General features: G+C 53.3%; 10 protein-coding genes across 10 annotated transcripts; 6 read left to right on the top strand and 4 right to left on the bottom strand.

The window, feature by feature from the left end:
• Window positions 1-340: 340 nt before the first annotated feature.
• On the top strand, window positions 341-1,329 carry CMQ_1457 (uncharacterized protein; the record flags this gene model as incomplete). The annotated part of the gene is made up of 2 exons (XM_014318536.1): window positions 341-703; window positions 757-1,329. The coding sequence occupies 2 exons, from the start codon at window positions 341-343 to the stop codon at window positions 1,327-1,329; spliced, it is 936 nt and encodes a 311-aa protein (XP_014174011.1).
• Window positions 1,330-4,772: 3,443 nt separating this feature from the next.
• On the top strand, window positions 4,773-6,359 carry CMQ_801 (major facilitator superfamily transporter monocarboxylate; the record flags this gene model as incomplete). Its single annotated transcript, XM_014317880.1, has 3 exons — window positions 4,773-5,008; window positions 5,132-5,750; window positions 5,808-6,359. 3 exons carry the CDS (start codon window positions 4,773-4,775, stop codon window positions 6,357-6,359), a joined length of 1,407 nt encoding a protein of 468 aa, XP_014173355.1.
• An 82-nt stretch (window positions 6,360-6,441) lies between these two features.
• Window positions 6,442-7,589, bottom strand: CMQ_1519 (short chain dehydrogenase reductase; the record flags this gene model as incomplete). Its single annotated transcript, XM_014318598.1, has 4 exons — window positions 6,442-7,066; window positions 7,137-7,320; window positions 7,442-7,494; window positions 7,552-7,589. The coding sequence occupies 4 exons, from the start codon at window positions 7,587-7,589 to the stop codon at window positions 6,442-6,444; spliced, it is 900 nt and encodes a 299-aa protein (XP_014174073.1).
• CMQ_574 (uncharacterized protein) lies at window positions 6,923-7,267 on the top strand (the record flags this gene model as incomplete). The annotated part of the gene is made up of 2 exons (XM_014317653.1): window positions 6,923-7,053; window positions 7,108-7,267. 2 exons carry the CDS (start codon window positions 6,923-6,925, stop codon window positions 7,265-7,267), a joined length of 291 nt encoding a protein of 96 aa, XP_014173128.1.
• Window positions 7,590-9,566: 1,977 nt separating the features above from the next.
• CMQ_1369 (uncharacterized protein) lies at window positions 9,567-10,813 on the top strand (the record flags this gene model as incomplete). The annotated part of the gene is made up of 3 exons (XM_014318448.1): window positions 9,567-9,719; window positions 9,791-9,999; window positions 10,081-10,813. 3 exons carry the CDS (start codon window positions 9,567-9,569, stop codon window positions 10,811-10,813), a joined length of 1,095 nt encoding a protein of 364 aa, XP_014173923.1.
• A 1,080-nt stretch (window positions 10,814-11,893) lies between these two features.
• Window positions 11,894-13,809, top strand: CMQ_355 (cytochrome p450 monooxygenase; the record flags this gene model as incomplete). The annotated part of the gene is made up of 7 exons (XM_014317434.1): window positions 11,894-11,906; window positions 11,966-12,114; window positions 12,182-12,532; window positions 12,555-12,676; window positions 12,713-13,082; window positions 13,152-13,365; window positions 13,421-13,809. 7 exons carry the CDS (start codon window positions 11,894-11,896, stop codon window positions 13,807-13,809), a joined length of 1,608 nt encoding a protein of 535 aa, XP_014172909.1.
• Window positions 13,810-14,211: 402 nt separating this feature from the next.
• Window positions 14,212-19,136, bottom strand: CMQ_861 (ABC multidrug transporter; the record flags this gene model as incomplete). The annotated part of the gene is made up of 14 exons (XM_014317940.1): window positions 14,212-14,310; window positions 14,369-14,808; window positions 14,865-15,024; window positions 15,080-15,286; window positions 15,342-15,649; window positions 15,712-15,981; window positions 16,051-16,325; window positions 16,381-17,002; window positions 17,064-17,569; window positions 17,630-18,174; window positions 18,252-18,499; window positions 18,564-18,726; window positions 18,798-18,842; window positions 18,903-19,136. The coding sequence occupies 14 exons, from the start codon at window positions 19,134-19,136 to the stop codon at window positions 14,212-14,214; spliced, it is 4,122 nt and encodes a 1,373-aa protein (XP_014173415.1).
• A 2,956-nt stretch (window positions 19,137-22,092) lies between these two features.
• On the bottom strand, window positions 22,093-23,956 carry CMQ_871 (major facilitator superfamily transporter; the record flags this gene model as incomplete). Its single annotated transcript, XM_014317950.1, has 5 exons — window positions 22,093-22,205; window positions 22,280-22,324; window positions 22,555-22,856; window positions 22,919-23,046; window positions 23,111-23,956. 5 exons carry the CDS (start codon window positions 23,954-23,956, stop codon window positions 22,093-22,095), a joined length of 1,434 nt encoding a protein of 477 aa, XP_014173425.1.
• A 592-nt stretch (window positions 23,957-24,548) lies between these two features.
• On the top strand, window positions 24,549-26,253 carry CMQ_1122 (benzoate 4-monooxygenase cytochrome p450; the record flags this gene model as incomplete). The annotated part of the gene is made up of 5 exons (XM_014318201.1): window positions 24,549-24,907; window positions 24,970-25,138; window positions 25,194-25,323; window positions 25,380-26,040; window positions 26,091-26,253. 5 exons carry the CDS (start codon window positions 24,549-24,551, stop codon window positions 26,251-26,253), a joined length of 1,482 nt encoding a protein of 493 aa, XP_014173676.1.
• Window positions 26,254-26,329: 76 nt separating this feature from the next.
• Window positions 26,330-27,295, bottom strand: CMQ_1672 (uncharacterized protein; the record flags this gene model as incomplete). The annotated part of the gene is made up of 2 exons (XM_014318751.1): window positions 26,330-27,070; window positions 27,137-27,295. The coding sequence occupies 2 exons, from the start codon at window positions 27,293-27,295 to the stop codon at window positions 26,330-26,332; spliced, it is 900 nt and encodes a 299-aa protein (XP_014174226.1).
• Between the last annotated feature and the right edge of the window lie 131 nt (window positions 27,296-27,426).

Raw genomic sequence — 27,426 nt, 5'->3', positions numbered from 1 at the left:
ATTCTCGCATACAAGCAATAAGAAAAGAACCTACTTTGGGTATGGCGGAGACGGGTGTTCAAAATGCCGAGATTTCAATCAAAACACGTCTTGAATACCTATTTTTTTATACGTAGCGAGCAGTCGGCAACTACCGTCTGTCACCAGTGGTCAAGCCGTGCTGCAGGCCATCTTAGTCCAAGTCTAAATTTTGCTGCCTAGCCCACTGCACTGTAAGATATGCTGTAGCTATGCCGTCATCGCTCCACCAATCATTCTATCTTACGTCTTTAGGTCGGCCTGTTCGCCGCACATCACTTCCCAACGCATCTCATCAAGCCTTTGCTCTGCAACTCGCGCAATGGCCGACGTACCGACAATGAATGCTGGTGTTCCAGAGCCATTTGAACGGCTGGGAAGCCGTCTGCATCGGGCTGTTCATGCCGCGCATTTTCCACTCTATGGCATCTACTATTTTGTGCGCCGACCGTTCTTCTATCCGCTGTTCATTGGGCGTCTGCTGCCCCTCTCCATCATCTCCTTTCTGGTTTATCTCCTCCTGTTTGCCTTTGCCTTTCTTCCGCAGTTTGCGTTCCTCGCCATCTTCCACGGCTGGGGTGCCTGGTTCAATGCCATCGTGCTCGTCCTGGGTGAGGGTCTGGTCATAATCCAGGGTCTCTTTGAGGGCTTCTTTGTCGACGAGTGCCGGGTAGACGTGTTTGATGTGAGGTTTCCTGTTTTCCCTTTCGGCTTCAGTGTTTCGCATCCCGCTCACAGATAGGTTTGCAGGCCACCCTTATCGACCAGGGCTGCATCGGCCTGGTGGCTCCACAGCGACTGCTCACCCCGGATGCGCCCAATCCCGTCCGCATGCTCGGCCAACCTACCGCCTCGGCTGCTTACCAGCCCTGGAGCATAGTCCAGATCGCGGAGCTGGCCGTCTGTCTGCCCCTCAACCTTATCCCCTATGTTGGCACGCCTGCCTTCATCCTCATCACCGGCACCCGCCTCGGCAAACTCTCACAGTACCGCTGGTACAAGCTGCGCGGCCTCACCCGTAAGGAGCGCCAGCGCGAAATCCGTACCCGCATTTGGGACTACACCTGGTTCGGCTCCGTCGCCATGATCCTCGAGCTGATTCCTATCTTCTCCTTCTTCTTCCTGCTGACAAGTGCCGCCGCCGCTGCCCTTTGGGTGGCCGAAATGGAGAAGCGGGTCCCCAGCTTTGTCGCCTCCGACACCTCTGCTCCGACAGTTCAAGCCGCGAATTTTGCAGAAGCCGTCCAGAGCACGTCTGTCCCTGGGAGTGAGACGGCAGCTGCCGTCCACTATGAGGACAACTTTGTGTAGCTAGGAAGTTCGGCGTTTTTTGTTTATTCTTCGTCGTTTTTTCGTCTTGTTCTCATCTTGTTCTCGTCTACCGTTTACTTATCATGTCAATCATCATGACAAGACAACGCCTGCATTCTCAATCTCATATCTAGAAGCAGCTTCGCAAATTTATAAATTCACTTACGATCTGTTCTTCCGCCAAGCCCTTCTTGCACTAAACAGATGACAGCCGGATGGATATGCAAGTGTACACTTACATTCTGACCTGGGTAGCTCTTTCCTGATTTGGATAGAAATCGCCAAATTCCCTACCTCCCGCACGCCATTCTGTCGCGCTGCGCGTCAACATCTCGCGTTCCTTCCACTTATCGGTTTCCTTCACAACTTCCTTCCTCCTTTGAAAATCAAGTCTTACCCCCATGTTGGCGGAAGTCGCGTCCGGACGCGACACTAGAGAAACTTGTAGAATACGACCCATTTCCTTACTTCTACCCAGAGTTTTTTCTCCTCTCCAACTCTTTTCTGTCCCCTTCTTCAACTTGTTACATTCCTCGTGCTCGTGAATTTACTGAAAATTAATCTCTTCTCATTGTCTTTTCTAGAACGCTCCTTATGTTCTAATTTCTTCTCACAACATATCGCGGCATCAGCTTGTGTCTGTTTCTACAATCGCTACCTTCGTTCAGAGCCCCCGTGCCCCTTGTCAAAATGAGGGTTTCTGTCATAGCAGCAATGGGCTTACTGCCCATCGTCAACTCTCTACTATCGAGGTTTGCAAATCTTTGTTCCTCGTGACAGGCATCTCTGAGATTAGACAGCACTAACACCATGTCTTTTCCAGATCAAATACGGCCCTTGACAGCACTGTGCTATCTGCTGACAGGGTCAAAATGAGCACCCCGACTCTACACACGCCTGCATACACTGTTGTGATTGAGACTTTTACGATTTCTCTGACAGTGCCTTCTGCGGCCACGTCTCAGTCGTTCAACTTCTCTTCACTGGACAGTGCTACGGTTGTGCCCCCTTTAGGCACAATTTCGGTGCTATCATCTAAGATAGCATCTCAGTTGTCAGGAAATGGTACAATTCTTTCTACAGGGGGGGTTCATACTCCCAGAGGTGCTGCACGGGCTGTTGAGAGCAGTGTGCCGAGAAAAGAAACAAAAGCGATACCGAAGCCTATGACTACAGCAAGCTTCACCCTCGTACTGCCAGGGCACCACCATACAACAATTGTTTCCAAGCCAGGGCCAGTGATTTTCTCGTGGGCATCGGAAGACTCGAAAGTATCAACTGTGACTCAATGGCAGTCGTCATGCACAGAAGCAACTGCCGCAAAAATGACGACTGCAAGCTTCACAATGACTTTGCCTAGTTACCCAAAGGTATCGGACTCGCAGTCCCACACACGCCCGGTTGCAAGCTACAAGTCAGATCCGACCGTCGACATATCTACGTCGCGTTTGATTTCAGCCACGGCTGCTGGTTCTCCGGTCACCATGACGTACACGTTAACAACAAAAGTAACCATCACTGCTAATATCGGACCAACCGCCGCACCCAACATAACCACAACAAACCGAACACCTCCAGGCGGTATTGTTACATTGTCATACACTCTTCCCGGAGGTCCGGGTCGCTCTTCTCAGGTCGTAACTCTCATAACAGTCCGACCTAAGCCATCTGCAACGCACACGTTCAATAATTCTTCGGTCGTTGCAAGTGCTTCAACAGTTCCTAGTGCTTTGTCTTTCCCCGTTCCTTCTTCGAGCCTTACTTCGCTCTCCCCTACTCAAGCAACTGCCAGCAACAGTGCAACTATGTCGCAGCCGATAAGTGTGGGCCCAATTCTTTCTTGGAATGCTTCATATTCCACTGGTCCAACCGCCACTGGAGCTGGCCTTAATTTGACTTCCGCAAGCGGTAGTGGAGTCTTACACCCAAGTTCTTCTTGGCCATCTAATCCTTTGCAGAACGTGACTGCCCAGTCGTCGATTGCAGGGAGCGGAAGCCCATTTGCTCCGACAGCTATCTTCAACTCCACCTTCATGATTGCCACTTTGACGAAAACTGCCTCTGTATTTTCTACTGCTATTATCACACCTGAAGCCGCGCTGCGCAGAAGATCTATTATACCCGTGACGACCTTCATAGAGACAACGACAGTCACCATCTCGGTCTCATCATCTCTTCCCAGCAGCAGAAACCGGCTGCTGAATACCATTGGTGTATCCCGTAACAGACACCAGCGAGTCGGCCGAGATCAATATCAAGAGAACACTGTTGCAGTGCTAGCAATAAGTCCCGTTCTCGATGTGAGTTTTCAAGAAGCAACTTGATTCAAAATGAAGTCTGTTTCTGATTCTTTTTGTTCCTATTAGTTTGATGATTTCACTGTCAAGACTGGCCCAAATCACATCACTCCAGTGATCCAAAACAAAATCACATCGTACCTTGGATTTCACTTTAGCGATGGGTTTCAGCAAGTCTCGTACACTATGATGAAATATGTCCCTTCGTCGATGCCGGGGATACTGCAATACCAGTCACCAATTTGCGGAAGCAGCTCTGCAGAAGGAGAAGCCAACCTTGCAAAAATTTATGTGCCCAGCACGAGTGCGGCATTCAGCTTGGTCTCATGGAATTTGGGCTGTGACATAACCAATGAATTTTGCCGTTTCAAGATTACCGGCTTACACTCTGCGGATGAGAGCGGCACAAAAAATAGTGTCGGTGAGCTTGTGGTGGCTACGGAGGTCTTTGTTATCGAGCCTTGTGTGAAAACAGCAGGCTGTGCATTATCGGCGGTCTCCATTGATTCCTTGGTTTTTACAAACTTGACGGCCTTCACAGTCGAGCTGCTGACAACTTCCAGCCAATGCCACAGATGGTGGGCGGATGATCTTTGTGTCGCCTACATGTAAATGAGCGACAATCGCGGCTCTACAAATCTGTCTTTTTTCCGGTATCACCCCGGATATATAATGCGGTGGACTGATGTTTTATTATGTGAGATTGTTACAATTGTTGCGCGACTGAAAAGGAGAAGAAATGGAAGTCGATGAGCATATGCGCAAAGATAGGAACGGTGCATGTTATCAGAGAGGAGAAAATATTTGTATTAAAGCATGCCCCTCACGGAATACATTTCCGACTTCGGCAGAGTCGTGATCGAGCGTAGCTGTGATTTAAGCGACGGAATTAAACAGGCGACCCCGCAAAGGCTTGCGAACAGGGGTATCATTTCCGGGCCATGCAGATGACGATTTTCCAAGACCGGCCGTGAATGAAAGAATAGCCGACCCGACCCGTTGCTAGGTGTTTTCTGTGCCGGCTGCTTCGCTAATTACTGTTCCTTCACCAATCGATCCAGCGGTGACTTTTTCCATCTTTGCTTCCGACGCATCGTTCGAGACGCCCACGAACTTTTGCCGATAAAGCGAAAGGGCACCGCAAGCATGAGCCAGCAGTGGCCAGACGTCAGCGTCGATGCCGAGAAAGCCGTTTTCTTCTCCCCATCGAGCTCGTATGACTCGGCAAAGAAGTTTGACAGCGTGACACGGGAAGACGGCGAAGCTGGCGCCACAGACGAGACATCTCCTGCCGGCGTCCTTGGCCGGGTGTTGAGCAGAGCTAGCTCGAGGACGTCCCATCCTAGCCCACCCCCCGACGGTGGCTGGAGAGCATGGAAAACGTGTGTGTGAATTGTGTCTATGGTGCGACTCCGGTCTGCGTCGACATGGCTGACATGTTGCTAGGTATCTGTGTGCACGTTGCAATTATGAACACTTGGTATGCCATTCTCCTGAAGTCACAGCCGTCCGGCTTCCCTCTCTTCTGACTCGAGAACAAGGGGCGTGATCAATTCGTTTGGCACATTCCAGACATACTACACGAACGCTCTGCATCGCGCCCCGTCAGACATCTCTTGGATCGGGTCGTTCCAGATTTTCCTCCTCTTCTTCATCGGCACCTTCACCGGCCGGCTGACTGATGCGGGCTATTTTCGTTTGGTTGTGACGGTCGGCATCGCACTGCTCGCACTCGGTGCCTTCACGACCGCGCAAGGGACGCAATACTGGCACTTTTTTTTGTCACAGGGCGTGGCTACCGGGCTCGGCAACGGCTGCATCTTCTGTCCCTGCCTGGCTGTGCTGAGCACGTACTTCAGCTCCAAGCGCGGGCTAGCCATTGGCCTCGCCGCTTGTGGAAGCGCCACAGGCGGCCTTGTCTACCCCAGCATCGTCCGCCAGCTGCTGCCGCGGCTGGGCTTCCCGTGGACCATGCGGGTCATTGGCTTCATCCAGTTTGCCACCATGGTGGCAGCCAGTCTCGGTATCGTCCCGCGGCTGCCACCCCGTCGCGACGATAAGATTGTCGAGTGGGCTGCCTTCCGCGAGCTGCAGTATACCTTTTATGCGGCAGGCACTTTCTGTGTGAGTGCTTGGTTTTATGCCACTTCCCTTTCACCTCCCCATATGCTGACAGCCCAGTGCTTATGGGGGGTCTATGTTGTCTACTTCTACGTCGCCTCGTTTAGCCGTGACGTGATCGGCCTGAGCTACACAGCCTCGCTCGGCCTGCTCCTCGTCGTGAACGGTGTCGGCATCATCGGCCGGGTGCTTCCCAACTACATTGCAGACCGCTACGGCGTCCTCAACTTGTTTCTCATCGTCGGTGCCCTCTGCGGCATCATAGCCCTGTGCTGGACCGCGGTGGATAGCCAGGGCGGCCTCTATGCCTGGGCGGCTGTGTATGGCATCTTTGCCGGCGGCGTCCAGTCCTTGTTCCCGGCCGGCCTAACTAGCCTGACGACCGACCTGAGCAAGTCAGGCGTGCGCATGGGCATGGTTTTTACGATCAACAGCTTTGCCACGCTGACGGGGTCGCCCATTGCCGGGGCCATCATCTCGTCAAAGGGGGGGTCATACACGGGCGCCCAGGTGTTCACGGGCGTGACGCTGCTCGTCGGAACCTGCTTCATCTTTGCAGCGAAGATGGTGCTGAGCAGGCAGCATGAGAGCGGCTGGATGGCAAAGGTGTGAGGGTGACAGCATAGCTCAAGCGCTCGCAATTCTGATTATGGGAATCAGCGTTTTACTCGAACAAATACTCCGTAGTAGACGCTCAAACAGACTTGTCCTTCAACAAAGCCTCGCGCAGCACGCGGAACTTCCACATGCGCAACATGGCAAAACGGGCCCAGTTGCTGCCGAGAAAGCCGAGCAGCCACATGGGCGTGCTGAGGGTACCGAGCATGATGGTCTCGCGGGTGCCGAAGAAGCGCCAAGGGCCGAATTCCCAGCCGGGCCCGCGCAGGGCCTCGGCGACAACGCGGCGGGCATAGTCGGCGGGCAACATGCGTGTGCCGCTGCCGGCGCGCTGGCCGACCTGGCGCATGCTGTCAAACAGGCTGTCGGCCGGCCAGGGCTCCGGTGGTGCGCGCTTGCCCAGCTGTGACTGCACAAAGGCGGTGGTGACATTGAGCACACGCACGCCCAGTTCGGCCAGTTCGACCGACAGCGTGCGGCTGTACGAGGCCAGTGCAGCCTTGGTCATGGCATAGGCACCCTTGAACGGGAATGCGAGGCCCTCGGCTGCGGACGAGATGTTGACGACGAGTCCGCGTCCGGCGATCAGCTGCGGTAGCAGCGCGTTGGTCAGGGCGACAACGGCGAACACGTTGGTCTCGAAGAGGCTGCGCAGTCGCGGCAGCGCCACGTCGGATAGGGGAACTGGGTAGGTGATGCCTCTGGACTGTCAGCGAGGGAAGGGCAAAGAAAAGGGAAAAAGGGGGTGGGATAGAGAGATTGCTTGCTCACGCGTTGTTCACCAGAATATCGAGCTTGCCATTGGTGATGCGCTCCACCTCTTCGGCAGCAGCCTTGATGCTCTCCTCACTGTCGACATCCAGAAGGATGGTCTCGAGGCCGAGGACGGCCAGGTCCGATAGAGCATCTGGCCGACGAGCCGTCGCAATAACCCGACATCCTTCTTGGGCGTGAGCTGGCAATTTCGCAGAATCGGGGGGCTACGTGCACAGAGGAAAAGGCCGAGGCACGTGCGCTCTACTGCAACGGAGTATGAGACCTCTGTACTCCGTACTCGCCGCTGTACTCTTTCTTACCTCGGGCATGAAACTCCCGCGCCAGAGCATTACCAATGCCGCCCGGTGAGCATCTGGCCTGGGGTCAGCACCAGGAAGCTCTCGTCAAGTGGGGAGCCACGTTTTCTTACCCTGTAATAAGAACAGATTTTGAAACTGCCAGGCTCATCGTCGCGTCTTATCAGGAGAAGGTACTCCGTACGTGCCCTGCAGGTGGAAGATGCGGAAGTTGAATGGAACCCGGACTGTGGGCTGCAATTTGGTATCTTATTTTGGCAAATTGCCGCAAGATTGCGTTCATCACGTGACCGGACTCGAGGATCTTGTACTCCGTACTCCGCACTCGTAAGCGAATGCACATGTACAAAGCAATTGTGGGCCCATGTCCATATGTAGTATTTAACACTGCAAGGAAGCAAGGGAGCAAGGGAGCAAGATTGCGTCGAGCTAAACATGTGCTTGCAGTCGGTATGCAGGTGGCGCAAGGGGGGAGGGTTGATAAGAAATTACGGAGGTCCCTACCGAAAGTCATGCCCATCCTGTGTCACCGCTTTTCCTAATAAAGACATAATTTTACAGTATATAAAGTGTTCCTTGTACTGTATATTTTCGCTAAACTATTAGCACGTGTCATGCTGTAATTTCCTTATATGCAGTAATTCTTAGTGAGACTATAAGCTAATTGTTATCAGTCTATCGCTAAATTTGTTCTCCGTGCACACAGAAAATCAAACTGTATACTGCCGATTTTACATCGAAGGGGGTGGGCACGACTTTTGGTAGGGACCTCCGTAAAGACGGGCATAACGAGAGCTACTCCTGGGCGCACGTTCTGTTGGCCGCCTGGCACTCCCGTTTTTTAGCGAGGATAAGCCTCTGGCCGGCCCCATACTAATATGCTCTGTACGGAGTATATGCCGCCCTAATTACATAGTGTTGCGCGGCTGGCTAGGGAAGTCGGCTCGTGCTGGTGGCCCTAACAGTTGAGGAGCACATACTCCGTACTACTCCGTGCTACTCCGTGCTACTCCGTGCTACTCCGTATGCATGTAGTAGTACGTGGCACTGGCTGTTCCGCAGAGGGCAGCGTCGAGGATTTCAAACAGTTGTGCGCGTCCAGAGTACGGCGGACTCGTACATGGCAGAGACAGATAACGCCATACCTCATATGTCGTCTTACTACTACCATTCTGGCTCCATACGGAGTAGGCTGTACCTGACCGCAGGGATGCGCGATGTATCCTTACGACACGACTGCGTGTGGAGTCACAACGGCACAGGTTGACCATTTGTGTGGAGATCTTGTCCTTAGTGCTGCTACCACTACGGAGTACTCCGTACTCCGTACCTACTTACCAGTGCATACTCCATAGTAAGATACTTCGCAGTTCTCGCAGGAATTTCGACAAGCCGCCGACAGGGCGCGACCTGTGGAATACGTCCACTCCGTACGAGGCGAGATACTTCATACAGCGTGAACGATGAGAACGAAATGCCTTGAAGCATGTCAAATCCTTCCGCAGATTACCAAGCCCGGCTAGCCCGTACGGAGTAGAACCGCTCTGTCCCCCAGCCTGTTTTTCAATGCTCATGAAAGGGGTTGTAGCCACCCCCACGACAGCCGCTCCCACGAATAGCTCGAAGCAATGGAGTAAGCTGGGGCGCGCCGGCTTACAACTTAGGCTTGACCACAGGCCTTTTGAAATTCGCGAATGAGAAGTGAGCATAGGAGATAGGCCCACTCCGAATGTACGAGTACTCCGTACGAGTGTGCCGTAGAATGCATTCTCAGCCCAGGGGAGGAGGGGCAAGGCAGAAGTTTGTGCCGCTGCTAAACAGATACTACTATTAAACAGATAGTGGGAGACGCCTCGGATTGGCCCTCAGACCTGGCCCTTATCTCCCTCCGTCCACGCCGCACTATGCCGGTTCTGATTCCTGGTTCTGATTTGCACTGATTCCCCGGCTAGGGGGTGTGTGCACGTACTTCGTATGTGTGCTTGTGGGTAGCCGTATATGAATATGTAGAAGCCGGTTCAAAAAACAGGCCTGAAAGACGAGCGCCGCCGCAACGGCCTTTTCTGCGCTTGCGACAAACGTCCACGGTCGCGTGCTTTGACACAGCCGCACCACCCGGCAATCAATCATGAGTGCACAAGCCCCCGGGCTCGTTGTCGGCTCATGGACTCTGTACGGCTTCGCCATTTTCATCGTCCTCTGGCGCATGGCCTCGCGCCGTATGCTCTTTGGTAGTTTTCGAAAATTCCAGCTGGACGACTACCTGATGATGCTATGCGTGGTGCGAGCTCCTCTCTTGCCCTTACCTGGCCGTGGCCGTGCGCCCGTTCGTCGCTGACAGTCCTACCCCAGCTCACCTTTACCGGAGTCGTCGTGTCGTCAAACAAAGTGGCGGTGTACGGCAGCAACTATGCCGACGACAGCGAGATCGCCACTTGGTCGGCGCAGGAAAAGGCCAATGCCAGGATTGGCAGCAAGCTGCTCATCGTCCTGGAAGAGTGCATGATGACTACTGTCTGGCTGGTCAAAGCCTGTCTGCTCCTGCTGTACGGCCGTCTGACGTGAGTGTGCGCCGTCGTCTGTTGCTTCGCGCCGTCTTTACTGCCCTCAGCCGGCTAATCGTCATCCCCCTTCTCCTGCAGTGCCGGCCTTGGCGAGAGCTACGCCGTCCGGATTGTAGCCGTCTACTGCGCCGTCGGCTACGTCGTCGTGCAGATCCTCTACTTTGGCGTCTGGTGCCGTCCCTTTCACGCATACTGGGAGGTGCCAGTGCCCGATGACCAGCCGCAGTGCAAGACGTACCGCCACCACATGATCACCATGACCGCCTTTCACGTCTCGTCCGACCTCCTTATGCTGCTGATCCCCGTGCCACTGATCGCGCGCACAAACTTGCCGATGCAGCGCAAGGTCGTCCTCTGCTTCGTCTTCGGCCTCGGCCTTGCTGTCGTTCTCGTCGCCATCCTCAACCGGTACTACAACTTCACCGAGACGAACAGCTACGTCTTTCTCATCTGGTACAACGGTGAGGCCAGCACGGCCATCATGGTCGCCAACATTCCCTTTAGCTGGACCTTGCTGCGCAAAATTTTCTCACTCGATGCCTGGAGCGTCTCGAGAAAGCGGAGCCAGAACGCGTCCGCCCATCCCACCGGCACGACAGCCGAAGATAGGAGTACGCAGAGGCACAGCCAGTACCGGTCGCTGCACGGCCTGGACGCCACCGAGAGTACGGAGCGCATCACAGGCGACAAGTCCGGCCACGTGAGCCTGCGTGACCTCGCTCGCAGTGGCGACCTCAGCGGCGGAAAGGCCTCGGTGCGGAGTGAGACCACAGATCTGGAGAGAGGCCTTGAATACCCCGGGCAGGATTGATAAAAGAGCAGCTTGGTTTTTAATGATTGTAATGACGCCGCTTCCGGCCGGCTTAGAACGAGGGATACCCAAGGAACCCTAATCCACCCGATTCTTGAACAAACGGGCACCTTATAGACACAGTTACTGATGTGCTTGTGGCTCTTCTAGGGAGGCCTCAGAGAATGTGCCGGCCTGTGAGAGCGACTACTTCTTCAGATTCAGGAACCATTGCAACTTTGCTCTGGCCTGTGCCAGGGAAGGTCCCTGACGTAAGTCTCCCGGAACAGCTCACAATACGGAGTAGTACACGTCGTATGTAACCCTTAACATCAGGCCACAGTTGGCCCCACGATCGTGGGAACGCCATATTGGCAGCATCTGGAGATCTCGCATAGGGTACAGAGCAATTCTGTGGGGTGTGGGGATCTGAAATAAAAGCCGAAAATGGGGTTATCAAAACCGTCCACAAAGCAATAGAGCTGATTTACCAGGATTCAGAATATGTTTTGTCCTCTCCCAGATAAGGTGCACCGTCTGATACACCATCGCAAAGCCTTGTCATCGCCGGGTTCTCGTATCTACCGCGGAGCGTGCAACACTTATCATGAGCAAAGGATATCCTGTCATTTTTCTCGCCGACGGAAAGATGCTTAAGGGCCTCATTGGCTTCCAATACCATCTGATGCGTTTTCATACAGATTATTAACGCGCTTTTCTTACGGCCACTTTATTTTTTTTGCAAATGTGTGTTCTTTCCCAATTTCACTGGCAACTGCTAAGACTCTACCCTTCTCAAATGATGCTAGGGAGGGGGCTATATTCGATAACCGACATTGAAGTATCTCTCACCCTGCTTATATCCGTATCACCAACGGCATACAGTCCTCCTGTTGCACCTCGTCTGTCCACATAAGCGAGGCAGGCAATATCACTGCAGGGATAAAAAGAAGAACAAAGAGCCGATAAGACGGAGCATGGTATAGCAAATGGGTAGAGCCTTGCGGGATACATAAAGAGAAGCTCCCAGAGATCTGAGGCAGAAAGTCACTTGTCATTCAAGTGGCCTTCACCCTCTCAGGCTCATATTGATCATATTATATGTCACTAATCCGTAGTTAACATATTACGAAAATGAAAACGACAGATGCGACCACTCCTGTGTGGCAGCAGGTACAACTTGCACTTGCACCTTATTTTTCCCTTCCACGTTTGGCATATATCGCTGGCCTTCTTGTATTCCTCCGTCCGTTCGTCTTGTGTACATATTTTTTGTCTATCCTTACTACGCCTCACCACTTCGCAGGCTTCCGGGGCCCAAGGTAACCTACTCATGCTGCTTCTTATGATCATCCCCGGCCATTACTGACAGCAATACCACCTGCTTAGGACCACCATTTTCTCATAGGACATCAGCTGAACCAGTTCCGTTCCGGGTCTCCCGAGGAGCCCTACAAGAGTTGGATGAACCAATGGCCACACGAGCCATTCATACGTTATTTTGAGGTTGGAAACGCGGATGCTGTCCTCATCAATAGCCTCGAGCCATACAGAGAGGTGTTGCATACTAAATGTTACTCCTTCGTACGGACGAAGCCATTTCGTCGCTTGATAGGAGATATCATTGGTGTCGGCCTTGTCTTTGCCGAAGGCACTGAACACATAGCACAGCGAAAAGCGCTCGGCGGTGAGAATCCTCCTATCCTATGCCCTAGTTCAAAATCTAACGGCCCCAGGGTTGTTTACTGTTGCCAATATCAAGGCATATCTTCCCATCTTCAGTGACAAGGCACAGAGACTAGCCAACGAGATTGGAAGTCTTTGCTCTGCCAACGGAGGACTGGTTGAAAGTATGTATACCGAATCCGAAGGGCATTCATGTTTGTATCTGACCGCGCCGGTTTCGTATTAGTAAAGGAGCTATACTCTTAAGATCACCCTGGACGTCATCGGCATATTTTGCCTAGGGATCGACTTGGCAAATTTGGAGGGAAAGACCGAGTTCTTGACCTGCTACCAGAAAATGTTTGATCTCTCGCCACTTGGAATGACACTTGCCGCCGTGAACCTCGTTTTGCCGATTCGCTGGCTTCCCTTCCCTGAGAACATTGCATTTCTCTCAGCAAGTGCACGGCTGCGGGCGATACTGACAGACATGGTTGAGGAACGCATCCAAAAGTTGGCGGAATTCCGACAGTCCAGCAACAGGACGGATCTCCTCACGTACATGATTGAGGAAAAATACAACTCAAAAAAGGATGCGTGGTCCAAGGAAGATCTGGTAGAGCAGGTATGTTATCTTGCAAGCAGAATGACGTCTGCCACCCGCTTCACATGCTCACAAATCCATCGTATGCAGGTGCTCAATGTCATGGCTACAGGACACGAGACCACGGCGAGCGCACTCACTTGGGCAACACTTGCACTTAGCCAGAATCCACACGTCGTAGAAAAACTGCGCGCGGAGGCAGAGCCGCTGTATCAGCGCGACTCGTCACTTGACTTTGCTGACATCGAGCACTTACACTACTTGGACTACTTCCTGCGCGAGGTCGTGCGAGTCTATTGTCCCGGTAAGGATTTTTTTCGCTATTCCGTGCTCAGTCCACTGACTTCGTTGACCCACAGTTTCCGGAATTCCACGAGAGGCCATTGAAGATGTCGTTATTGCCGGCCAGCTTATTCCCAAAGGCACCATCGTGATGCCCGTTCCCGCTGTTATCCAACATAACCCTTCCATATGGGGCGAAGATGCCAGTCAGTTTGATCCTGACCGCTGGGGCCGGATCTCTGGTGGTGCCAGCGAAAACACGTATGCCTGGGCAGCTTTCGGTCATGGTCCACGCTCGTGCATAGGCAAGGCTTTCGCAATGCTCAACTTCAAGACGGTAATCCTGGCATTGGTAACCCAGTACAACATTGAGCCTCTCAGGAATGATAAGGTTGAAGTGGTCAACCCATCAGGTCAGCTACGACCTAGGGAAGGCCTATGGATGCGAATTTCAAAGGCCAATTAACGCATGCAAGGGAGCAAGTTTCCTCTGACGGCAGAGATCCCAACTTCTGCGAAACCTTTGATAGTTCGCAGCATAGGTTTTGTTGTCAAGTCCGATACGAGTCGCGCTCAAATGATTTACTACCACACGGTGCAAAACAATGAAGCGTATGATACGGTAGAAGCGTCTCGTTATGATTGACCAAAAATGGTCATGATAAGCATTGTTATTGTCTAATCGAAAACAAATAACATAAAAGAGTAGCTAGACTGCACCTGTTGTAGGCGCACGAATTAAGAGGCCCCATTCTATCTATTAAACAGACTGCCCTTTCAAGGCGCACGAATTATCAACTCCGACTCCCCAACAGCCAGACGCCAAAAGTCTGGCCGCATGACCTAAACTCCCATAGAAGACTGATAACTACTCCGAGCGTGCACTCTTAGTCTTTTTACTCCGCAGCTTCATCATGATGATGACAAGAGCATACGAAGAAAGGCAGAAGAGAGCAGTGATGCCAGTCTAAAAGATAAATGTCAACAGGATGTAAAGTCATAGGAATAAGCAGCGTAGTTCTTACATCTCTCCACCCGTAATATTCTTTGCGCAAGTTGAACGTTTTGGCGTAATCAGCCCCAGTTTGGTATGGGCAGTATTCGCAGTTGGAAGTAGCACTGGCGTTGTTGACATAGCCGGCGTTGGACTGCAGGAAATCAGCCATGTATTGGCCACAGGTCTGTCCACTTGGCGGATTGAAAGTCGTCAACTCCTTTTTGCCGCACTTAACATTGACGTCCCACAACACTGGTGCAAGGAGCCCACCCATGAGATAATTGAAAGGGTCGAGGTAGTAGATCCAGTATTTCCAAAAGGTCTGCATGGATGCGTAAGGTACAACAATACCGCAGAAGGAGATGAGACCACAGCCAATGAGAAGAGGGTTCGTGATGGCGGCAAAGTACACATTCGGAGCATAGGCTGCAATGGCCTGGCCAATGGAAGTATACAAAAACTCGTAGACTGACGACAATTAGTAAGGGCTTCTTCGAAATTGCTTGCATAAGAGGAAACCATACGAATCATCTGTAAGTAAATGTGACCGGAGGTCTTTGCTGTCACTGGGAATCCCACAGTAAAATACCAGCAACCAAAGTACGCAGTAGCGCAGATAACAAGGTACGGGATCTCAGACACAATCTGAGCGCCGATGAAGGCCAGCCAGTGGTACGTTTTAGACTAACCCAGTTAGCTCGGTATTCAAAAGGAGCTTTGAAAAGAAGGACAGGCTCACCTTCTTCTCTCGAGTCTCAAACAGGTCACGGTTGTGCAAGAAAAATGGCTGCATTTGATTGATACATCCGGGAGCCACGAAGATCAAGTTGAAAATCGCAAACAGGCGCAACTGCAAGTCGAATGTGCCGTTTCCGATGTTCCAGAACGTAAACCCTCCGAACAAGGCAGCAAATACGTGTAGTACGATTTTGTTCCAGATGTAGTCCTTGTCGCGAAAATATTAGTCGGCCGAAAAGCACTCAGACATTAAAAAAACTTACAGGTGACCTCCAAAGTTGGTTCATAAGCCTTTCTAAAACGAGAGTAAACTGGTACCATTTTGTCGAAGCGAACTCCCTTGTATCGTTTTCAGATGTTGCGGTGGCATCAAATCGCGCAACAAGTGAATTGAGGGTGTTGAGTGCCTCTTTCCGTTCTGCAGACTCGCTCCAAGTAGCAACCCAGTCTACATCATCCTTGCCTTTCCCTTGGATGACTTCAACAATGTGGTCGGCAGGATTAACATCAGCGCCAGCAGGTGCTCCGTTTCGTGCGAAGTAGTCCAGAACAACGGAAGAGTCTTTTCCAGCTGTGAGTTCGTTAGACATCATGTACAGCTCGGAATAGGGCAGTGAGTTCGAGGCAACTAACTCTCTCCGAAGTAGGCCATTCTACCCCCCTTGGCCAAAAGTAGAAGGGCGTCAAAGGCTTCAAATAAGACGGCCGAAGGTTGGTGAATGGTGCACAAAACAGCCTGGCCACCCTCGACAAGACGGCGAAGGAAACGGATGATGTTGTAGGCAGATTGACCATCAAGCCCAGAGGTTGGCTCGTCCAAGAACAACAAGGTCGGCTTGGCTACAAGCTCGACACCGAGGGTCACACGCTTTCGCTGTTCAATACTGAGGCCAGCACCAGGCACTGTGATTGGTATTAGCAAAACATTGCCAGGCAAAAGCTAAACTGGACCAGAGAATTGCTCGTGCATACCGCCGATGAGAGCGTCACAAAAGTTGCGCAGCTCTAGCAGGTCGATTATGTATTCGACATAGGCCAGTTTTTCACTGATGGGCACTTCGCGAGGCTGGCGGAGGAGAGCAGAGAAGACAAGGGCTTCCTTGACAGTGGATGTGTCTTCGTGAACATCCATCTGCTCGCAATATCCGGTCATGCGCTGGAAGCTCAAGCCTTGAGGCTTCCCGTCAATCAGAATAGACCCGTTAATTGTCCCGAAATCCTTCCGTTGGGCCAATACGTCCAGAAGGCTAAAGGTTGTTAGAAACGTGTATTGCATTTTGCATCGGGATATTATGTGCTCACGTTGTCTTCCCAGCACCAGAGCAACCCATCAGGGCGACGAGGTTTCCGGGCTGGACATAGCCGAAGATCTTGTTCAAAAGCTGCTTCTGAGCGCCCTCGTACTGAACAAAGTAGTCCAGATCATGCCAGCAAAACACAGACTGCTTGACTGCTTGTGATGGAGGGGCAGAATATGTCTTTTCTACAGTTGTAACTGCTTCTTCGACGTCCTTCGGCCGAGATTTGTCCAAGATGGTGCGTTTGTAGAGAAGAACAGACGAGCCGTTGTGACCGTTCCGAAATTCAAATCCGAGAGCTGTGACGGCGATGAAAGTGATCCAGAGACCAATGAGAACACCAAAGCCACGCCAAATGTGGCCCTCGGAGTACGAGTACTGCTCTCTGATGTACACCAGGCCGTCAATTATGCCGTCGGCATCACTTCCAGCAACCGTGCATCCGTGGAAAGAACTTCCCAAGTTGTCGTACATGATTCCAAACGGAACCATCTGAGGAGCCACACACTTGAGCTTCAAGCCACCATACTCGTTTCCCATGAGCGATTCAAATGCGTAGGCTCCGGGGTTGAGATAGAATATCCAACGGAACCAAGGGTGCATTTTCTCGAACGGAATCAAATACCCTAAACTCGCAATTAGAACCATATTCGTTTATTCAGAGGCACATCAGAGGATAAGACATACCTCCGTAAACAAAACAAATGGTGGAGAGGACGCCGGTCAGCTGCGAAGCCGTACCAAAGTTGGTGCACAATGCGCCCACCATCCGGAAGAGCTGAGTGAAGGTCAGGGTGCTCGCATTGACGATGACCCAATACGTGAAGAATTTCCCTGCATCCATCTGGAGACCGGACATGAAGTAGATGATCATTGCAAATAACGTAATCTGAAGCATCACAACAGGAATATCGGTGAGGGCATCGGCAATGCAGAAAGCCGTTGGACGATAGAAGCCAAAGCGCTTATGGCGAGCGAGGATAGGGCGGCCCGTGAAGGAGGCAGTGGTTTCCGACATGGCCTCCATCAGAAAGTAGAGAACAGCAAAGAATAGAACACCAGGGCGCAAGAACGTTGATTTACTGGTGTCGGAGAGGTTGTAAAAGAGACTGCCACAGACCAAAGCCTGGACCATTGCAGATAAAACCTTGACGTTGAGGGAAAGCCGATCCCCCATCATGATCTGAAATTGTCTGTGAAAGTGTCAGCGATATTGTTTATATTTTGCCCCAACCCTCTTTGGCTATGCGTACCGAACCGTGCAGTTGAGAACCTGACTAACGAGACCTGACGTGTACACGCTTCTGTTCTTGTCGTAGTACCGAGCCTTCTTCTCTCGCCGGACGGCCTCTTTGAGATGATCTACTTCCTTTTCGAGAGAGTGTATCGGTTTTTGGATGTCCTGCATAACTCGGTGTATCTGGCTGTTTTGGTATGCCTCCTCGAATTCATAGGCCGTGCTCGGGACCTTGCCTTCGAATCCGGCTGCGATAATGCGTTCCGTAAGCACGGTGACAGACGTAAGGAAGTCGGCCGTGTTGGCGCCCTTTGCACAGACAAAACCTAGCGCCTCAAAGTAGCGGCGAGACTGGTTGAGTGGGCCGTAGTAGATAACACAGCCGCTGGCCAAGACGAGGACCTTGTCGAACTTGTCAAAGATGCCGTTGCTGGCCTGGTAGGTAGTCACGACAATAGTCTTCCTCCGCTGATCTGCTTCGGCCCTAAGGAACTCAATAAACTCCAAGGCGGTCTTCGAGTCGAGACCACGGGTCGGCTGGTCCCAGAACTGTACAGGGCTCTGAAAAGGGAGAAATCAGTCAGCATTGGCGGTTCCCAGCAGGCGGAGATATTGCCATTAAGAAGTTAAGTTCTCACCTGTCCGGCTAGCACTTCGGCCAGGGACACCCGCTTCCTCTCTCCTCCTGATACGCCGCGAATAAACTCGTTGCCAACCTTAGTGTTTGCGGTGTGGCTGATTCCTAGAGCACCGAGAACGCCCTCTTTGGTGTGGCTGAGAAACTGGCGCTTGTCTTTGACATGATCTTCTCGCTCGCGGGGCGTCCTGTTCTTGACTGCAAAACTGATAGTCTCGTCGACAGTGAGGGTGGGGAAATGGACATCGTCTGAGAAGCCACACAGATCAGCAAAAAACAAAAAAAAGACACAAGGCGGGTGGAGCAGACTAACCTTCTGTGTTCATCATGATCTGTTGACGATATTTGCGGGCTTCATTGTGGTCCATGCTTCCGTACCACGTATGGCCCTCGACCGAGTCAAAGGACTCGCGGTGGTTCGACAGCACACGGAGAAGCGACGTGCAGCCAGAGCCAGGACGACCAAGAACGAGAAGCTGCATTAGGCAAAATCCTGTAAGCCGTCGTGCTAACTAGATAGAGGGCCCAGCATCCAACTACGGCTTACCATTTCACCGGGAGAGATCTGCCCGTTCACGTTACGAAGAATGCTCTGCAGCGGCCATGTTAGCCCTCGTCCAGACTGAGAACGGCAAAGGATACAATCAATTACCCTGCTGGGAGTTTTGTCTTTCATAAATGGAACAAGCAGCTGGCGAGGATCGACGTAGGACAGCAGCGTCGCGCCGAGAGCCTCTTCTGCAGCCTTGACATTGACGGTCAAGTTTTGGAACGTCAGAGTCAGGCTTTTGCGGGCAGTGTCTTCTTGCAGACTGCCATCCTGCTGGATGGTGAACTCAATGTCTGTGTCACTCGGCGCGTCGAGCACGCTGTTTGTGTAGGCCATGGTCGTTCGTCGTCTGGCTGCCGTTTGCCCAGCTGCTTTGGTTGCCTTGTGATAGGGACAAGCAAGCCAAGTGTACCAAACGGTTCAGTAGCAAGCAAGCCTTTTCATATATATCGACTCGCGGCTCACCGTAGTACGTATAGCTTTCCAAACAGTACTACGCACTTCTGAATATCCACATCATCCGTATTTCCGCATTGATGGATTGTCGTCTTTGCTCCACCTAGATTGGGAAGACTGGATCTTTATTGGCATCTTGATTACACGGTACTAGTCCCAAGAGGTCAAATGTGGGAGTTTCTGTGGCTGACATTCTCCGGCGTACAGTTGCTGTCTCTACAGCCGTTTTGAAGCTGCCGAACAAGGCTCCGAAGCATTGCAAAATCGGGGCTACGAGCAAAGCTACCGCGTTTGGCTAACACCAAATACCGAATTAGGCCAGTTAGATGTGCAGAAGTTATTCCGTAGCTCCGACTCCGTAGAGGCAGGAAGTGGCTTCTCGGTTTTAATTAGCGATATGGCGTTAATTCCAGCACGCAATCCGATTACAAATGCTTTCGTTGGGGCGGAAGTACGGATGTATCATGCCGCCTTTACGCCGTAAAATACATATCAAGCTGTCGATCTGCCAGATGCTCCAAGGCGTTATCCGTACTTCGTAAAGGTGCATAACGTGCCTGCAAGGGCTTGATCAAAACTGTACGGAGCAAGGGCTCGTACACGAGTACTCCGTACAGAGTACGGCCTAGACCACGAGTTGGCTATTGGCCCTCGGCTATGGATACTTACGATGTAGCAATGCATATGTATCTCACAACGGTTAGGAAGTTACGGAGTAGAAAAGGGGGTTTCACCAAGTTGAAGGTCCACATAGTACTCCGTACTTGGTATTAACAGTTTTAGAACAACGTCTTGATAACGAAAAGATAAAACCCACAGAGTACATGGGTATCATTGCAATGTAGGTTCCTTTCGTAAACAAGATGCCACCAAGGTACGACGAGATGCATAGTGCGTTTTCTCGCTCACTCGGATTTCCGAATGCTGGCCGGCACACTCTCATTCTATCCCATCTTCGTCACAAACCGTATTTCCGGATTGCCGCAAAGACGGCACGGACCAAATTAAGAGCCTCTACGCCACCGCCAAACGCAGAGATTCCACGGGCATTACTGCGACCCAAGCAGACGACCACTTTTAGGCCGTTGCCAGCATTTGTCGAGGCTTCCAGATCCTCTGCAGGCGCTTCTGTGGATGCCATAGCAGATCCTTGGCCAGTGGGTTCCACCGCTGCAGCGATAACGAAAACGCGCCGACTCCCAGAAGCTGCTGATAAGGCAGACTGAGCGACAGAAACAGCGACCGAAGCACCAGTAACGTCTCTGTCTACGGCAGCGATAGAAATTTTCGGAAGGTCGTATCTAATAGACACAGAGACGGACATCATTTGTTTGATTGAAAATCGCAACTTGTGGGTTTTCAGCATAACGCCTGCTTCCTGCAAGCAATGTCGAATATTTTGTAGATAGGCAATGCTGGTAGCCTCGTAGGTGTCTTTGCAGGCCCGCTTGAGAATTCTGGCAAGGCTTCTGGAGGAGCTGATGGCTTCCGCCAAAATAGTAAAATCGCTAGGCGACATACATGCAGCAGATGCATTCGCTAACCCAACAGCCGCAGTGATTGACTCCTGCGCCGATTGGTGCGCGAGGTTGGCCACGATACTACAGGCATATGCAGCCAGTAAGCACTGAGAGTTCTGCACATCTCTCTTCTCTTGGTTTAGTATCCGCACTAGAGTGCATGAACAGTCTGAGAGGGCAGCAACGCAGGCCTTTGTGGCAGTGACGGTGGCGTCGAGCCTCTGCATCATTCCGGCCAAGTTCTCGGTTGACCATAGATTAGATGCAGTATCAAGGCAACTATCGTCTGGGTACTTGGCCGTCACGACAAGCTTGACGCTATCAACCGCATCCAAAAGACGGTCAGTTGATTTGCGAAACCCACAACGAGGGTATGGCGGTGGAAGCAGCAGTGGGAGGATTGTGTCGAGGGTCAGCCCGATAATGTTTACATTTGGATCGAGACCATCCGTATAAGGCAACGCACCCATAGAGATAGTCGTTGCACTCCCGAGATTGAGTGCCATGCAAGCTGCGGGCCGAGCAGGGGCCTTATCAATATGTTCGTATCGCGGAGAGGGGTCTTTATCGACGTTCTTCCGGGTTGAAGCCATATTTTGTACCAACTCCACCTTCTTTCGTATGCTTGCTTGCCAATGGATCAATTTCCACAACCAGCATCGGCGCCTTGGATTAGATGAAGCAGACATGGTGATGGGCCCGGTAGTAGCTGCGAAGACGAATTGGGGCACCAAGAACCAAATGGAGCAGCTTGAATGACAAAGTCGGATCTCTGGTAAGCAAAATCATGACAGACGAATTTTTGAGTTGCGCATCAATCCATGTGCCCGGTATCTGGAAGTCAACGATGACGTTAAATCAGTGAGGCAAGGGATGTGGAAAGCGTTTAGCAAACGGTCATCAGACCGGACAGTAATTTTACATTTACTCGGGAGCAAATACACACAGTACGACACAGATCTCCAAAAAACCAACACGTCCGTGGCCAATGCAAGTATCACACACGTGACAAGCCGGCTTGTACCGTCGTGCTCCGCAGAAGTACGGAGTACAATACGAGCACCGGTCTCACACCGCTTCACGTACGAGTACGGAGTACGGAGTATTCCCTTTTATCCCCCTATTATTCCGCCCTTCCCTTATCGCTTGCAGTGGCCTAGAGCCGGCTGAACAGCACCGACCCGCTATGGTCGGCGGAACCGGAAAGGCGGAAATACGGAGTACGTCACTCCGTAATTGTCTGAGAAGATATCTATCTCGAGGCATCACTTCGTATCTTACTTCGTATCTGATGTATACAAAAGACGCGACCCTTTCTAATCAAATATCATATCCTTTTCCAGTCGCGGTCCAAACCATTGCAGCAGGGCGTATGCCGGGATTAGCAGGAGCGTGATCAGGCCCTGAGTGACAAAGCACCATGTATACCCTGTAGACAATATGTTAGCTATGGATAGAGGGACGGTGCAGCATCTTATCACGAAGCAGTCATAGTTGACTCACCGACAGAATCGACCCAGTAGTTGATGATCCATGGTTCGATGAAAGCTGAGAGCTGCCACAGTATACGTCAGAATCGAGGAACAACGCGGCTGCGTTCTGGGGACGAAATCACATTAAGAACAACACAGTAGAATGTCATCATCTCGACGACATTATTGGGGTAGCAATCGAACAAGTACGTAGAAACGGCCGAGTTGCCCAATTGCAGGCCAGCAGAGTCTACGGTTGTTAGCAGGAGCGCAAGAGGTCAGAGGAACACGGCAGGCAGCACTCACACAGCACAAACGCAACCTGTCCCGTGATCCAGTGCCAGTTGCGGTCGATAGATATGCCCCATATAATACAGCCGACAGCAGCCAACACGGCGCCGGGGTAGCCTAGGTAGATGCGCATCTCGGGCGTGCGCACGTTGTTGTTGCGCCGGGCCATGCGTGAAGTGAGGATGTCGCTGAGCCGGCCAGAGACTAGCAGCTCAGCCAGTATGGTGCCAAGCATCAGGCCGACGAATAGAACGCCCTGAATTTGAGTACTGTAGTTCTCGTAGGCTGCCGGCAGCATAGTGAGGTACGAGCAGATCCTGTAAATACGTCAGCGATACAGCGTGCCTGGGAATGAGAGTTTAGGGATAGTCAGCCTTACCACCAGTACTCTAGAAAGACGTAGGGAAGCAGGGCCAGCAGGAGTCTGGGATGAGCCCAGGACTTGACGAAGCGGATGACGGCCTGCTGCGGTCGAGGATGTGGGACGCCTGAAATCATTGCAACAGACTACAGGTGTTAGAAACGTGAGTATAGAGGTATATATACCTAGAGAGGAGGAAAACGGACGCACCCATGGCTTGAGGTCCTTTGTGCACTTCAGAAGGCTGATGTCCTCGCCGCGATCGGTCATCTCGACAATCTGGTCGCGAGGGTACAGGGTCTCGGGCAGGCAGAAAATCTCGAGGAGAAGGAGGACAGCATAGGCGATGGCGACGTGGTAGTTGGCCCAGTAAGTGCCGGTGGTGGCGGTGAAGCCGCCGACGAGGGCACCGAGCACGCCGCCAATGTCGAGAGCCATGACCCAGATGCCGACGTTGAAGCCGCGCTCGTGCTCCCAGGAAAAGTCGCGGATGATGCTGAAGCCAATGGCGACGGGAGGACCACCACCGATGCCCTGGAGGAAGCGGAAGAACATGTAGCCACCGTAGCTGAGGCCGCGGATGGTGGTGCAGCCGCTGGCGAGGATGGCAATAGCGGTGCAGACGAGCAGCACCAGCCGGCGGCCGTGGCTGTCGGCGAGGGAATTGAACAACAGCGGGCCGACGGCGAGACCGAGAGAGGGAATGGCAAAGGTCCAGTTGACCTGCGAGTAGGTGGCGTCAAACTGTGTCTCGAGCAGGAAGAAGGCCTCGATCGACGTGCCGGTCATGTAGACGGCCAGGAAGGTGGCGTAGCAGACGATGAAGAGGATCGTATACTTTTGCGTCCGCGACCAGTTAAGCGGGTCACGTCTGTCTTCTGTTGGCGTAGGCTGCAGCGGGATGCCGTAGGGGTCCAACCGCATCGGCTGGCCGGCTAGGCCGTCGCCTAGGTCGCCTTTCTCCCCGTCTAGGGCCGCTGAGCTCAAACCGTTGACCGCCTTGGCAAGCGGCTCGTCGCTGCCACTGCCAGAGGACAGCTTCTCCTCGTGCACCATCTTGTGTGTGGGTGTGGGTGTGCTGACGATGAGGAATGGTCAAACAAGATACACAACTACACAAGGCTACATTCTAGACAGGCGAACGCTCTCCTTAAATATAGCTTAATCAACAGGACCCCGCAGACAGACTGGATATGCTAGACACGCGTTATAGCCAAAGGGCCATGGCATACTTTCCACTGTGACATTTGTTCGAGATATGAGTAACAGCTCTGCCGAATGAAGGGCCCAGTTGCATCGATAAGGTTTAGCTACGGGAGATAAGCCGTGTCTGGGTCCCCAGCATCTCTTAAACTTACCCTTCTCGTGCTAGTGTCCAGAGGAGCTTTCGATTTTTTGATTACTTTTGTCACATGTACGCCCATCTCGCCAAGCCCTTATCACAATAGCTCACCTGCTGCGAGGACATGCTTAAATAACGCGTGCAGTTTCCCTATTGCGGATGACCCCGACAGCCATCAGGTAAAGATCCCGGCTCGCCGTATCGTACGAGTCAGAAGACAGGCGGCCACTGTCCCATTAAAAGGCGCGTTTTGTGCTGTGCGCATTTGAGCAGCACAACGTGTCTGCTAGACTTCTCTCTCGGGCCATGGATTGCTTTGTGGATGTGTCTGGTCTGGCGAACGGGGTTGCTTCGACGGCCACTGGCGGTCTTGTGGCGCTCCTTCTGGTCAGCTGGTTGATGTACCGATTGGCATTTGCGTCTATGAGCCGGCTTCCGGGGCCCTGGTACACAAACCTGACCGGCCTCGTGTTGATCTACCACGAGTACGGTGGCAACAAGCGGCTGTGGATCCATGGGCTGCACCTCCGTTACGGACCGGTCGTGCGGGTGGCCCCTAGAGAAGCGTCCTTTGGGTCCGCAACAGCCATGCGCGACATTTATGTAACCGGTGGTGGCCTCGCCAAAACAGAGCTCTACACGCTCTTCGAGCAGGGCGGGAAGAGGTGCGTGTTTGGGGGTGCGACGGACTGGAGGAGAACCGGGGGCTGCATGCTGACTAATCGAGAAATCTGTTCACGGCTCTGGACAAGGACGAGCACAAGGAGAAGAAGAAGCGGTTTGCCGACCGCTACTCCAACACGAGTGTGCTTAGGCAGCCGATGCTCAACCTCATCAGTGAGCGTGCCGACGTGTTCGTGCAGCAGTGCACCAAGACAGCCAGCGCCGACGTCTATGTAAGCCAGAGCTCCGAGCTAGTTGTCTCGACGGACTGACGTGCTGACGTGCCAGTGTTACCTCCACTGCTACGCTCTCGACTGCGTGACGGCCGTGTGCTTTGACCCCCACGGCACGCGCTCGCTCGAGGGTGGCGCGGACGGCCAGATGGTGCAGAAGCTGTCGTATCATGACAGCCGACGGAGTGAGTGTGGTGAGGATGATGCCGGGTTGAATCACGTGCATGCTGACATTCCCCAGCCCTCGTCTTACAGCACTACTTTCCGCGCCTGGCGGCACTGCACGCGAGGCTGAGCCGGGCCAGCCTCAAGACAGGCAGCCGGATCAGCGAGTATGCGTGGGGCTGTATGCGGCAGCGCGACCTGTCGGCCATCACGCTGGGGTCGCGGCTGCAGACGTACGGAGACGACGAGCTGGCCATGTCCGAGAAGGTGGCCGAGTGTCTGGACCACATCGGAGCGGGCATCGACACGACAGGTGACACGCTGTGCTTCTTAATGCACGAGCTGTCGCGGCCACACAATGCAGCGCGCATGGCTCGGATGACGGCTGAGTTGCAGGCTGCAAGAGGTGAACATGAAAAGACGGACAGAAACAGCTCCCTGCATACGTTGCCCTACCTCGATGCCGTCATCAGCGAGGCTCTGCGGCTGTGGGCACCGGGGACACTTCCTCTGCCGCGCTACGTCCCTGCGGGTGGCTGTACCGTGGACGGCTACCAGCTGCCGGGCGGCACTGTGGTCAGCTCCCAGTCCTTTACGCTGCACCGGCTCCATGACGACGTGTTTCCCGAACCCGACGTGTTTCTGCCCGAACGATGGCTCGCTGCCGACGGCGCGGCCGCCCGCAACCGCCACATGTTTGCCTTTAGCGCAGGCCCACGCATGTGCATTGGCAAGAAGTAAGCCTGTCCGAGCTCTGTGCGTTTGTTCTCCTCACTGACACAAACAGCGTCGCCATGGTGGAGATGCGCGCGCTGCTGCACGCCGTCTACTCCCGCTACCGTACCACGCTGGCCGACGACATGCACTACAGCATGGACATGGCGGATCAGTTGCTGACGTCGCGACCGCGCGACATGTGCTGCAAGTTGGCCTTCCAGCCGTTGGAGTAACGAACGAAAGCCTGGAAGTAGTAGTTACTATAGACCCACACCGAAAATACTATACTACACGCAGCAAGCAGGCGCCCTACAGCCGCTCCACCTCCCAGTACAGCCGGCTGGTGTCGGGGTCGATCCAGTGGGCGGTCTCGCCGTTGAGACCGACGACGGGGTCATTGTGGGTGCGGACCTCCCAGCGGGTGCCGGTGCGGACGCCCACTTCTGCCCACATGGCGCGGAAGCTGGCTGCGTCGTGCTTGTACATGATGGTGCCCTCGGGGCCGATGTAGTCGCCGGCCTTGCCCTCGAGGCGGGCCACGTTGTTGCCGACAGCGATGACGCCAGGCCGCGGCGCCAGCAGCTCGACGATGCGCTCGCAGGCCCTGTGCTGGCCCGGAAGGTCCCAGACGTGCACGATCATGCCAGCGTGCAGCACGTCGACGGATCCGCGCAACAACGGCTCGACCGGGCCGTCCGCTCGACGGTCGAACAGGTCGGCCACGATGAAGCGCGTCTGCAGCCGGTCACGGTCGCGGAAGAAGTCGTAGGCCGTCTCGATGTAACCGGCCATGCGGTCGAGGCCAAACGAGTTGGCCGACAGCGCAGACGGCGTCAGCGGGTTTCCGGCCCCATCCGTCTGGCCCGCGGCTGCATCTAGCATCAGGTACCGCAGGTCCTGGCCGGCTGCACATCCAATGTCCAGGAAGCGGCCGCCGCGGCGGACAATGTCGCAGATCCGGCCGTACGACGGCTGCCGGTACAGCGTGAGCGAGACGAACTTGAACTGGCCCACACACGGCCATGGATACACGTCCCAGAGGCGGTCACGCTGGGCCCATTAGAAGAAGGCCACAGAAGCAGAGGCAGCAACAGAATAGGCGTGGGGCAAACACACAAACTCGGCCAGGTACGGAATCACGTCATCCGCTGCCGTCCCAACGTACTCTTCGAATAGCCGACGGGTCTCGGGAGGGATCGTCGTCGGCACGGTCTCGTAGTACGCGCCCTCGCGCTTGCCCGACTTCATGATCTGCTGAATGATTCCGTCTTCCATTGTGCGACTGGTTGCAGCTTCTTGACGGCTTAGACTGTTGTGTACGGAATATAGCGCATGTTGCTCCTATGTCGATGCGTCTGACGGCCTGGTTAGGCCATGTGGATGCGGATTAAACATTTGCCCATGTC

Source organism: Grosmannia clavigera, assembly GCF_000143105.1.
Source record: "Grosmannia clavigera kw1407 unplaced genomic scaffold GCSC_140, whole genome shotgun sequence".
Taxonomy (NCBI): Eukaryota; Fungi; Ascomycota; class Sordariomycetes; order Ophiostomatales; family Ophiostomataceae; genus Leptographium; species Leptographium clavigerum.
The sequence above is the reverse complement of the archived record's forward strand: the minus strand, read 5'-3'. Positions and strand labels throughout refer to the sequence as shown.